Consider the following 12,405-nt stretch of genomic DNA (forward strand, 5'->3'; position numbering starts at 1 on the left):
GGTCCACGCGTGGCGCCGCCAGCAGGCGCCCCGGCCGCATGTCAGGGGCGGGCGGGCGGCGCCGCGGCCCCGCGGCTGGAGCCGTGGCGGCTCCGCCCGTGGCCGGGCTGGGGCATGGGGGCGGCCGCCGTGCCTGCCTGGCGCGCACCTCCCCGGACCGGCGGCTCGCCTCTCCGCCGCGCGCTCGGCGCCGGCTCCGCCCTCTCCGAGCGGCTGGAAAGGAGCCCGCAGGACGCTCGGCCGCCTTCTCGGCGCTGGGCGCCCCCGCTCGGGGAGGCCCGAGCCGGGCGCCACAGACGGCCTCCGCCCCGGCGCAGGGAGCCCCCCGCCGCGGCCCCGAGCGGGCGCCCCGCTCCCCCGCCGCCGCGTCTCCCGCTCACTTCGGGGCGCCGCGACCAGGCGCCGAAGGGGCCGCTTCCCACGTGTGTCGTCCCTCCCCGCTTCGCTGCGGCGTCGGGGGATCTGGCCTGCGCGCCCGGGGGCCGGTTCGGGGATTTGGAGGAAAGGGTTCCCCTATTGCCCCGTGTCACTTCGTATGCATGGCGGACGGTTCGTGTGTGTGTGTGAATCGGTCATCACGGATAGTACAGAACACGTTTCAACCAGTGGCGGCCGGTGGCTCCGATTTCGACATCCATTCTAGGTTTCAGTCCGAACCAGCCAGAACGCCAAAGCGGCTCTCCAAGGCGCTGCAGCTATTTTGGTGGTGGGGCTCAGCACCTTGGATAGCTCCTTTGGAATTCTGGCTGGCGCTGATTGAAATCCAGAATGTGGATTCACAGCTCCACCGAAATGGGCATCAGCAGCCATCACAGGCCTGGGGCCCTCCCAGATGCCCAAGAATGCCACATGTTTGTGCCGGCCTTGAGGTGGCAAGCTCCAAACTGCCCTGTTCTCCCAAGCCTTTGGCAACACGTCCGACGGATCGGCTCATGCTCATTGCCACCGGTCTTACGTGTTTTGTACACTGTGGCTCCTTATCGCCCTACGATGACAGCCATGCCTACTGAGAAGGAAGCCCCGTAGAGGGCAATGGGTCTTACTCCCACATTAGTGTGACTAGCAGCCTCCCCGAACCTGGGTCCCTCCCTACGTTGCTGGACTCCAGCTCCCATCGACCTCAGCCAGCATGGCCAGTGGTCAGAGATGACGGGAGCTGTCCTCCAAAATATCTGGAGGGCACCAGGCTGAGGGAGGCTGGTGTGTATTGCAGGCTTCATTGCGTTTTATCCTGCTCATCTCTTCTGGCTTCCTGAGGGGTCACCGGGTTAGTCCCTTGCAGCAAAAACAAAAGGACGAACTGGGATCAGCTTTCCTGGACACTCCAGATGTTTTGGACTACGACTCCCACAATCCCGGGCTGTTGGCCATGTTGGCCGATGGGAGCTGTAGTCCCAAGACCTCTGGAGGGCACCCCAGGTTGGCGGAAGGCTGATCGACTTGGTTTTAATAGAACCCTGAGGGCCACCAACTGGACCCAGATGCTGAACGGTGACTTATGGGGCTGAGTAGGTCATCTACTGCACTCTACATATACAAATGAGAGACGGTGCGGTGTGGTGGTTAGAGTGTTGGACCAGGATTCAGGAGACCAGGGTTCTCGTTGCCACTTGGCCAAGAGCTGTCGAGGCAGGCCTGGTCGGGCAGCTGCCGAGGGCCCACCCCCCAGCAGGGGCCCAATGGCAAGAGTCCCCTGGACTTGTGCCTCCTCTTCCCCATGGCATCCAGCTTCTTTACCTGCCTCTCACTCCAGCCCAGGCAACGGTGGCGGGGAGGAGGAGGAGCGGAGATGCCGCGGCCCGCTTGCTCCCTGGCTCTCGGCCTGCCAAGCACGCAAAGCGGGAGCGGTGATGAGGAAGAGGAGGAAGAGCAAGAGCAAAAGCCGCTGGTGACCGTGGTGGTGAGCAGGGGGACCCTCTGCGGGAGGGGGCCCATTGGCAGTGCTCGCCCAAGGGCCCTCAGAAGCCTGGAGCCGGAACAGCTTGGGACAAAGCCTTTCGGAAGACCTGATCTCAGCCCTGGTGGCCAGGTGAAAAAGAAGGCAGGGCCCTGCATAGGGGTGTAGAAGAGGGATATTCCGCAGATGTCATTTCTCACTCAAACCTGCTGAATAGAAGTGGCCTCAGATTCCCTGTTAGACAGGGATGGGTCCCCAGATCTTTTGGACTTCCGCTCCCATCATCCCTCACCATCGGCGATGGGAGTTGCAGTCCAACAAAGTCTGGAGGCCACACTCCCCCCCTCCCGAGGTGTTACAAAAACGTAGGGATATTATTAATTGAGAGTGAATTGCTGCAGAATAGTGAAAAGTATGCTGCAGCCTTCCTCGACCTGGTGCCCTACAGATCTTTTGGAGTTCAGCTCCCATCAGCTCCAGCCAGCGTGGCCAATGGTCAGGAATGCTGGGAGTTGTAGTCCAAAATATCTGGAGAGTAGCATGCCAGGGAAAGCTGGTTTAGCAGGTACCTTCCGGTGTGGGTGTTGTTTAAGACTTGCATTTCCAGTGCTAATCAGTACATGGCAGCATTGAGTTGCAAAATTGTCATGAAGCCTTAAGGAAGGCTCACATCCATGTTGGACGAAAATGTTAATATCGGCTTGCTTATTATAATAACTGGATAATTTTGCAATAATGTGCGGTGGAATTATATGTTGCTTGGGGTGAGGTTGTAGGCAGGCAAAGTATTATTGTAATAACTACTATTATATGGCAGCTTTCCCAAACATGGTGCCTTCCAGATGTTTTGGACTACATTTCCCATCAGCATGGCCAATAGTCGGGGGTGGTGAGAGTTGTGGTCCAAACATCTGGAGAAGGCTGTTACATGGCACCATAAATGTACATTTTTATAGGTAACATCCACCCAAACAAACAGAAATAAACAAAAAATCTCCTACAGACAACCTTTGCCCATGGAATGATATAAGGCCACTGTTATCTATCAACCATAATCCAGTCTAGTACAAAGGGCCATGAACAGAAAACAAGAACAAGAAAATATGTGCAAAGCCAATAAATAATTTAGCCGCATGATCTCATTTTCAGACTACGCGTCAAGTCACAAAACATATAGCGTGCATATATGTAGCATATCATCAAGGAATTAAGCATTTGTAAAAAAGAGGTGATTTTTTTCCTAGCCTCTCTTTAGGCTAGAAAAATGTACCCATTTTGCAGATGGGGTATCCTAATGAGATGTATTTTTAAAAAAAAATCTATTGTTTTCTGTTAATCTAACACAAGTAAAAAGTTAAAAACTATAATCCTCCCATGCAATAATAACTATGTAGGGTGGGAGTACTCTTGAAAATAACTAAGTGACTGGACCCACCCAGAATTCCACCCCTGCGTTGCCCTAAGTTTCAACAGTGTATGTGGGAGGGAAGGGTAATAAAGGAGGCTAAGGTAATAAGCCATGAATGCAAACCTTCAGCACAATCCTATACATGTTTGCTTAGAAGGTAGTTTTCTATGTGCAGGGAGGTTTTGTTTTTACAAAAGGGAGCACTGAAAAAATGACTAACATACCCCACCTACAGTCTGAAATAGTACAGTCCATTCTACCATTTCATTCCTACCTCATTCTAATCTGGTCTATGCATCAATGAGGTGATGGAAGTCTGGCATAGGAGAATGGACAGTACTATTTCAGACTGCAGGGGTGTATGTTTTCATATTTTCAGTGCTCTTCCCTGTGTAAAAAAACACACAAAAAACACCAAACTCCCTTCAAGTAGAAAACTTGAGGATGAAAGAAAAGGCTGAACAAGAATCTGCCTCCTTGGTATGCTAATTATTTAGTTGCAGGGAGCTGGTTTTTAAAAAAACACAAAAAACTTGGTGGAGGATTCAAAAATTGCACACACATCCTTCTACAGTCTGAAGTGGTACAGTCCCTGCTACCATCTCAGGACTCTACCACCTCACATTTTCACATGTTAAAAGAGGACACAGTTCTAAGAATCTCAGTTCTGTGTGCCACTACGCAGGTTGCCTGGAGCAATTTTATGGGCCATATGCCTTTGATCACACATTCAAGATGTCCTGAAGGATTCTGTGCTGTCGCAGTTCTTTGAGCACAGATGGTAGGAAGTGTTGAGAGAGAGGCAGAAATAAAGCATGTCTTGCTGGGGAGCAGGGCTGGAGTTCCTGCACAGATTGTGTCAACGGAACGCGATGCACATCCCCAGAAGTTTACAAGGAGGAGAAGAAAAGTAATTGAGAGAAAGGGTATATCTTCTAAAAGCAACCCGGGTTAGGTGAGATGGATGACGTCACACATTTGTTCATTAAATGGCAACAGGAAAGACATCTCTGTCTCTCTGTGTGCTTGCGCATTTAGCCAGGAATAAAAAGACCCCAAGGCCATTGGCTTGTTTCACACACAACTGTGCTGTGATTTGGGTGACAGCAGATATCCGCAGATGGGATGTGATACACTAATGGGGTCTGAGCTGGCAGTGACTAACCAGGAAAGAGATCTTGAGGGGGGTCGTGGTGGGGAGCTCAGTTATAATGTTAACTCAGTCTGTGGCAGCAGTGGAAAAGACAAATCCCACGCTAGGGATAATTAGGAAAGGGATGGAAAAAGAGGCAGCCAATATTATCATGTATTCATACAACTCTACCACATGGCCACCTTGGGATCAGCATGTTCAGGTCCAGCTGCCTCCATCTAGGGTTGTGTGAATCAGCAAAATTCGAGTTTTCCGAAGTCCTCCAAATTCCATCTCAGAGCTCATTCGGACTTGAGTCTAGATCAGATTGAGAGCTTTGTTTTCTTTCTTCTTGCATGAAAACCCATGCATATTTCTGTGCATATTTTCCCACATGTACGCATCAATTGTGCACATTGTTGAAATGTATGCATTCTTCTCCCACTGATTAAAACGTATTTGTGCATCATAGGAGGTGAGTGTTTATCTTTCCTATAAGAACATAAGAGCCCTGCTGGATCAGACCAAGGGTCCGGCTAGTCCAGCATTCTGTTCACACAGAAGCCAACAGCTGCCCAGAAGCCCACAAGCAGGACAGGAGTGCAACAGCACCCTCCCGCCCATGTTCCCCAGCAACTGGTGAACATAGGCAGACTGATACTGGAAGTAGTATATAGCCATTGGGACTAGTAGCCACTGATAGCCTTCTCCTCCAGGATTTTGACTAACCCCCTTTTAAAGCCATCCAAATAGGTGGCCATCACTACATCTTGTGGAAGTGAGTTCCATAGATTAACTCTGCGCTGTGTGAAGAAGTCCTTCCTTTTATCTCCCCTGAACCTCCCCGCAGTCAGCTTCATGGCATGATCCCGAGTTCCACTATTATGAGAGGAGAAAAAGGTCTCCGTATCCACATTCTCCACACCATTGTTGTCGTTCAGTTGTGTCCAACTCTTCGAGACCCCATGGACCATAGCACGCCAGGCCTTCCTGTCCTGCGCTCTCTCCCGGAGCGTGCTCAAGTTCATATTCATTGCATCGGTGATGCTATCTAGCCATCTCATCCTCCGCCGTCCCCTTCTCCTTTTGCCTTCAGTCTTTCCCAGCATCAGGGTCTTTTCCAGAGAGTTTTCGCATTAGGTGGCCAAAATATTTGAGCTTCAGCTTCAGTATCTGTATTATAATATCAGCTGGCAAAAGGTCATTATTTTTATTAGCTACTTTGAGCATCATTTCCTTGGTGGAAATTTATTATTTTTATTATTATTACAACAAATGGATTCGCTATCAATGGCTGATAGTCATGATGGTTATATCAATACCACTTGCTGAGGAACACGAACGGGGGTTGCTGGTGCACCGATGTGCTGCTTGTAGGTGTCCCACTGGGGCATCTGTTTGGCCACTGTGGGACACAGGATAAGGGTGCAATCCTGTGCATGTTTCGACAGAAAAACGCCCTACAACTCCCAGCATTCCCCAGCCAGCATAGGGAATGCTGGGAAATATAAGACTTCTCCCTGGCTAAACACGCATAGGATTGCGCCTTAAATGGACTTTTGGCCTGATCCAGCAGGCTCTTCTGATGTCATTAAGATGTGGTGATAACCGATAGCTACGGCATCAGCCTTCCCCAACCTGGTGCCCTCCAGACGTTTTGGACTCCGACTCCCATCAGCCCCCGCTAACGTGGCCAATGGCCAGCAATCCCAGGGGCTGTAGTGCAAAACACCTGGAGGGCACCAGGTCGGGGAAGGCAGTGAAGGGAAACCTCCATGGTCGGAGGCAATCCACCCCTAAAGGACAGACGTCGGCGCTGCGAAGCGCGGCGCCACGGCTCGAGGCGAGCCGGCCGGCCGGCCAGCCAGCGCGCCCCCCCCCCCCGCGCGCAGGCGCCCCGGAAAGCGCCGCCCCTTTGGAACCGTCGCAAGGAATGGATACACTTCCCGCCAATCCGCGGCCAGGGCCCTGGGGAAGCCGACGCCGCGGCAGCCAATGGGAGGCCGAGAGCGGCGGCGCCGGAGGCTCTGAGGACGTGGCCTGGCGCCGCGCCCCGGCGGCCGCTCGGAGCGTTGCGCGGGGCGTCATGGCGCTTCCCCCCGGCCGCGGGGGGCCAGGTGAGGCGGCGGCGAGCGAGCGGAGCCGGGCCGGGCCGCGAGGGGCGCGGCCTGGCGGGCCCGCGGCAGCCGAGCCCCCGGCCGTGCGGCGTGCGCGGGGCCGGGGGCTCGGGCCCGGGCCCAGCGCGAGGAGCCCCCTCGCCGCCCGGCTGGGCCGGGCCCGCGAAGGCCGCTCCGGGGCGCCGGCCTGCGGGCGGGACGGAGCCCTCCGCCGCCACGCGAAGCGCGCTCGGGGCGCCGGCGGCGCGGGCCTTCCCCGCCTCAGCTGCGCTCTCGCGGCTCCGTCCCGCGCGCCGGCCAGCCGGGCGCCCCGCCGGCAGCCCGCGAGCAGGGCAGGCGCCCCGGCGGGCGGCGCGGGGGGGCGGGCCGCCTCTGAGCCTGGGGGTGGCGCGCAGCGGCCCGGGCCGGCGGCCGTCGGGAGCCGCGCCCGCCCGCGAGGCCGGCCAAGGGGGCGGCCGCCTCTGCGCCTTGTGGCGATGAGTGCCATCGCCTCCCTTGCGCTGTGGGAAGGAGGCCCCCCTCGGCTTCGTGGGAAGACCCCGCTGGGTTCTCGCGTTACGAGAAGCGTGGGGAGGAGTGTCGCTCGTGGGGCCGTGGAAGAGCGGGGCTGGGAGGGGCCCACGAGGCCATCGAGTCCGGCCCCCTGCTCGGTGCAGGAGGCCAGGTCAGAGCATCCCCGGCAGGTGGCTGCCCAGCCTCGTCTGGAAGGCCTCCGGCGTGGGAGAGCCCCCCGCCTCCCCAGGGAATTGGGACCGTTGTCGTGTTGCTCTGACTGTCAGGACATTTCTCCTGATGTTCACCTGCCATCCTGTAACTTTTGTTGCTCCTGTTATTAAACAGTTGGGAGTGAACTCTGTTTATTGCTGGCTAACTCCTACAGTTTTGTTCAGCGTATTCGTTTATGCCTAAGTAAAGTTTGCCAAGCCTTCACTTTCTGGACTCATAAGAACATAAGAAGAGCCGGGCTGGATCCGACCAAAGGTCCGGCGAGTCCAGCATTCTGTTCAGACAGTAGCCGACCAGCTGCCCACAGGAAACCCACAAGCAGGACAGGAGTGTAGCAGCACCCTCCCACCCATGTTCCCCAGCACCTGGTGTACACAGGCAAGCTGCCTCTGATCCTGGAGGTAGCATATAGCCATCAGGATTAGTAGCCGCTGATAGCCTCCTCCTCCAGTAATTTGTACAATATATTATATAGCAGGGTCAGGCAGAAAGTAGATCAGGTAGACCTACCTCACAGGGTTGTTGTGAGGATAAAAATAGAGAGGAGGGGGACCAGGTAAGTTGCCTTGGGTTCCTTGCAAGAGGAAAGAAGGTGGGATATAAATGATGATAATCACAATAATAATGGTGATTTGCAGTAGATCAGCAACGGTTTCTGACCCCTGCAATACCTTAACAGCAGCAAATAACATTGGAAATTTAAAAAAATATTCTCCACCATGGCTGGTCTTGGGCTAATCCTCAGTGTTCCTCACCTGTAAAGTGGGAGTTTTATTTGACCAGGTCTCAGTGCAGTTCTACTGGCCACTTTGAGAGTTTTGTGTTAGAATCCCTGATCTATAATAACTCAGACACAGGTTTGCATTTGACCCCACTGCTCCAGCCCCGCACTCCCTATTTTGCACCTGCCTCTGATTAGTGAACTTCAGAATTCTAATAAAGGAAAATGAAGTTAGATCCCACAAGCCCAAATCTGCCCATTCCTGGCCTACCTTGGCAATGGTTCTCCAGGGTGTACTGCTGAGAAGGGTCCTTTCTATCTCCGGCTACTCAGTCCTTTAGAAATAGGAATGCTGGGAGTTGAATCGGGGACTATCTCCAGGTGCTCTAAGAACCTACCTTATACCTACTCAGGCCATAGTTCCATCCAGCCCTGTATTGTCTGGCTCAGGGGTGGGTAGATATTTAGGGAGCGCTCCTATGCATGTTTAGGCAGAAAAAAGTCCTACAGCTCCTAGCTGGCTGGGACATACTAGGAGTTGTAGGACTTTTGCTTGTGGAATCTACTTTGTTTTTTACTTGAACCCAGCGGTCCCTGCAAATAGTGTCTCTGTGTTCTGTGAATGTACTCAGTGGCTGCTAGGTGAGAGGGCTGTGTATCACCTCCGGGATCAGAGGCACTGTGGGAAGTTTTCTGTTGCTGTGAAGCAGAATCCTGGTTCCTCCCTCTTCCATCCTCCCCACAGTTTTGAATTGAGGGCAGCACCTTCCTTCAAGGGTTCGGTGAGCTGCCGTCTAGGCCGAAGCCCTGCCAATTAAAACATAGTCGCTCCACCTGCCTCCCTCAACAACGTTCTGATACTGTGGTCCAGACATCTCTTTTTGCAAACTGTGCAGAGGAGGAGGGAGATCAGAAAAGGTGTGTGTGGGGGGAGAATTCTTGGCGATAGCTTAGAAACCGATGCCTGTCCTTTTGGGGGGTCATCTTCCTTCTTCTGCAGGTTCCAAACACAGGGCAAGGCTCTCTCCCATACTGCAAAATCCCGGCGCTCCCCAGCTCTTTGATGACACCAGCTCAGCTTATGGTCCGCAACACGCGGGTCCCCCCGCCCCAGGGATCGACATGGGCTTCAACCAGATTTTTGCCGACCCGGTCGCCAATGTCGCAATGGCCTACGGCACCACCATTGCCTCTCAGGGCAAGGATATGGTTCACAAGGAGGTAAACAAAGGAAGGTAGCACTCCTGCTTCTGCAGGGATGGCTAGCTCAGGGTTGGTTCATTCTCTCTCTCTTCAGGACTGTGGCTGGATGACTGGGCAGCCTAGTCTCTGAAGTAGCAACAGGTCCTCCGAAGGCAAACTGTGTGTCCTTGGGATCCGCCAGCCCTGCTCCTCTGTGCCAGCCAGCTGGAAAACCTGGGCTGCTTCTGCCTTGCTGGCTGCATTCCAGCTGCTGCATTGTCTCCAAATCCTCTAGCTGAGCGTGCATGTATGATAGCTAGCAGCCACCAGCCATCAAAAGCCGTTGAGCAAGCATCGTTTACCCATTAAGGGTGCAATCCTATGCATGTTTAGACAAAAAGAAATCCTACAACTCCCAGCATTCCCCCGGCAGCATAAGGGATGCTGGGAGTCGTAAAGCTCATTTCTGTCTAAATATGCAGAGAGCTGTGCCCTAAGTACCCATGGAAGACCTTCTTTAGCTGTTCACTATATAGAGAGGGTAATCTCTCCATTTGACCACAGCACAGTAGGATTGCAGAGCTACCCAAAGAACTTCATTTGTTTGTTGAATTTGACTAAATTTAACTGATGGTTTACATTGTCAGCTGGTTCATACTGAAAAAAAAAAAATCCATCTGGCTTTTGCTTACCAGGTAGTTAGCCATTTCCCTTACTGCTGAGCCTATTTTATCTCTTGCTCATTTTTTACATGGTTTTAATTGTGATTTTAAGTACTATAAACCAACCTGAGTAATGTGTGTATAATTAGCAAAAAAATAAGGGCGCAATCTTACACGTGTTTAGACATTTAAAAAGTCCTACAACTCCTAGCATTCCCCAGCCAGCCACGCTGGGAGTTGTAGGACTTTTTTTTTCTCTAAACATACATAGGATCGTGCACTAAATTAGTTTTAAGTAGGAGAAAATGCTCATTAAGATTTCCTCTGAATGCTTGTGCCTTCTGGCCACTGACTCTGCTCTCCTCCTGTCAGATTCACAGGTTCATGTCTATGAATAAGCTGAAATACTTCTTTGCGGTGGACACCACATATGTGATGAAGAAGCTGGCGTTGCTGGTGTTTCCTTACGTGCACCAGGTACAAAAGGGGTTTTGTGTCCTTGGTCTTGGTTCAGGGTTTGTGGGTTTTAACAGATAGAGTAGGACAGCATCCTGCAGGCTGCAGTGCTTGAGTTTCAGCTTTTGCTTTCGGTGGAAAAAGTAGAATCTGGCTGCTATCAAAAAGGGTTCTGCCTTTCCTTAAAAAAAAAAAAAAAAAACAGGTCTGTAGTGCCTGCAAACTTGTACACAGCAGCAGTCTGGAACATTTGGCCCTTCAGATTAGAGCTGTCCATAAATGGCCTCTCACAATTCCACAGCCTGTTTGTGGGCAGAGAAATTGCGGGGGGGGGGGGGGGGGGGCAATTCCACTGAATTCTCCTAGGGGAGGAGAAATTCTTCAGCCGTTTCTCACAGATAGGGCTCACTAATGGCTGGGGTTGTAGCACAGCTTCTTTCTTTCTCCCCGAGGGTTTTTGGTTTCTTGCACTGCTCCTGCAAGTAGCAACAGCATCCACTCTGTTGAGGCTTCCACTTTTCTGAGGCAGAATTTTGGATTTCTTTTGGTGCTCTTTTTGAGCTTACCTAACCATTGAGAGGTGCCCGAGGGTACCGTGTGTGTTTTCTCTCTATTACATACACATCTTCCCATTGCTCTGCAACCTCCCAGGCCACCTGCACTTCCTCAACTGAAACCCCGCCATGGGAAGAATGGCCTCAGGATGTCTTCCTCATGATGGTTTTAACTGGAGTGTGGGAAGCCAAGGAGGCTACAGGCTGCGAGAGAGATTATTGTACGATGACAGGCAGGACACTCACGCACACTCCTCGGCCTCCTCATAAGTAAGGAAAGGACGAGAACCCCAAACCCAACCCATGAGCATTTCTCCAACATTTCTCCTCCTTTGAATTTCTTTTCGAAAACCATTTTTTTCTATGAAGTTGAATAAGAATGGTCGGAAAAAAATGTGGGAGAAATTTTCGGCACTGCACCACTGCAGATATTGTTGGGTGCCAACATCCAATAACATCTGGAGGGCTGCAGGCACCCCACCCTTGATGTACAGCATCCCTGCAGCGTTCCCCAGAGGGCCAAATCCCTCCCCTAAAAGCTGGTTTGGGGCAGCAAGAATGTTTTGTTTTCGTGTACATGGCCTGGAGGACTTTGGTTACTGGGCGGTTTTAAAAATGTAAGATGTAGATTAAACATTTCAAAATGGGCCTTGGGCAGCAAGCTTTGGAGAGACATATCCCCGACACATACTCGGTTATCTTTCTTCTGCAGAACTGGGAAGTTCGTTATCATAGAGACGTACCCCTCACTCCCCGACAGGATGTCAACGCGCCTGACCTCTACATTCCCAGTGAGTCTCTCCGAACATAGCGTGTTTTGGCGTGGGTATGGGTGTGGTTTCCTGGGTGAACGCTGGGCATTTTGTTTTCATGAACCATAACAAATGCAGCTGGCACAAATGAGTTTTTATTTCTTTATGTACCTCAGGTTTACTCCACTCTTTAGCCCAAAAGGCTCTCAAAAGATATGTAGCATGACAGTCCTTGCCTCCGGGCTTACAGTCTCGACCTAAGCCAAATTCAGATGTGTCTCATGGTAGTGAAATGTCACTAATCCATGGATCTAATGGTGGAAGAAGGGTACTTAAGGGCCCAATTCTAGACAGAAAAAAGTCCTATGACTCTCAGACTCCCAGAGTCTGCTTCCCTGGATCAGTTTTTGTTTGCAAAACACCATGGGGCATTTTGCTGTCACCCCAATAATTTTAACTGTTTTTATGTATTATGTTGCTGTGAGCCGACTTGGGAGGGCTTCTGCCCTGAAAGGTGGTCAAGACATTTTTTAAATAAATAAATAAACACATTTCCCTTGGCTGGGACAAAAAAATCACTCCAGTGCCAGAAATCAGTAGACTCCCTGGGATATTTGTTGTTGTTCCAGGTTGCTGTTTTTTGTAAAGAAAATGGTGTATTAGCACTTCAAAAATTTTTTTTAATAACCCCCAACACATTATATTAGCTGGGACAAAAAAACACACAGAACACCAGAATCGGGGGGGGGGGGGGGGATTGTCCCAGGCACTTTTCTTTATGTACACAAAGACCGTGAA

The 12,405-nt window shown here is 52.0% G+C and overlaps 1 protein-coding gene across 9 annotated transcripts in view; it reads left to right on the forward strand.

Annotated features, from left to right (window-relative positions):
- The first annotated feature begins 6,495 nt into the window (after positions 1-6,495).
- YIF1A (Yip1 interacting factor homolog A, membrane trafficking protein) overlaps positions 6,496-12,405 on the forward strand; it is a 36,120-nt gene continuing 30,210 nt past the window's right edge. For 8 of the 9 annotated variants that reach the window (XR_014786367.1, XR_014786369.1, XR_014786370.1 and 5 more), the window contains exons 1-4: positions 6,496-6,554; positions 9,002-9,222; positions 10,218-10,322; positions 11,568-11,646. Coding sequence is in view for 5 of the 9 variants with exons in the window: in XM_084824861.1 (XP_084680987.1) it covers positions 6,524-6,554; positions 9,002-9,222; positions 10,218-10,322; positions 11,568-11,646 (436 nt within the window). In the remaining 4 variants the exon portion in view is untranslated. Of the gene's footprint in view, positions 6,555-8,871; positions 9,223-10,217; positions 10,323-11,567; positions 11,647-12,405 lie in introns of those variants that run through there. The other variant, XM_084824864.1, reaches the window with a different exon arrangement.

This window comes from Heloderma suspectum, chromosome 17, assembly GCF_057233095.1.
Source record: "Heloderma suspectum isolate Gila_16-S chromosome 17, 16-S_ref, whole genome shotgun sequence".
NCBI classification, from domain to species: Eukaryota; Metazoa; Chordata; class Lepidosauria; order Squamata; family Helodermatidae; genus Heloderma; species Heloderma suspectum.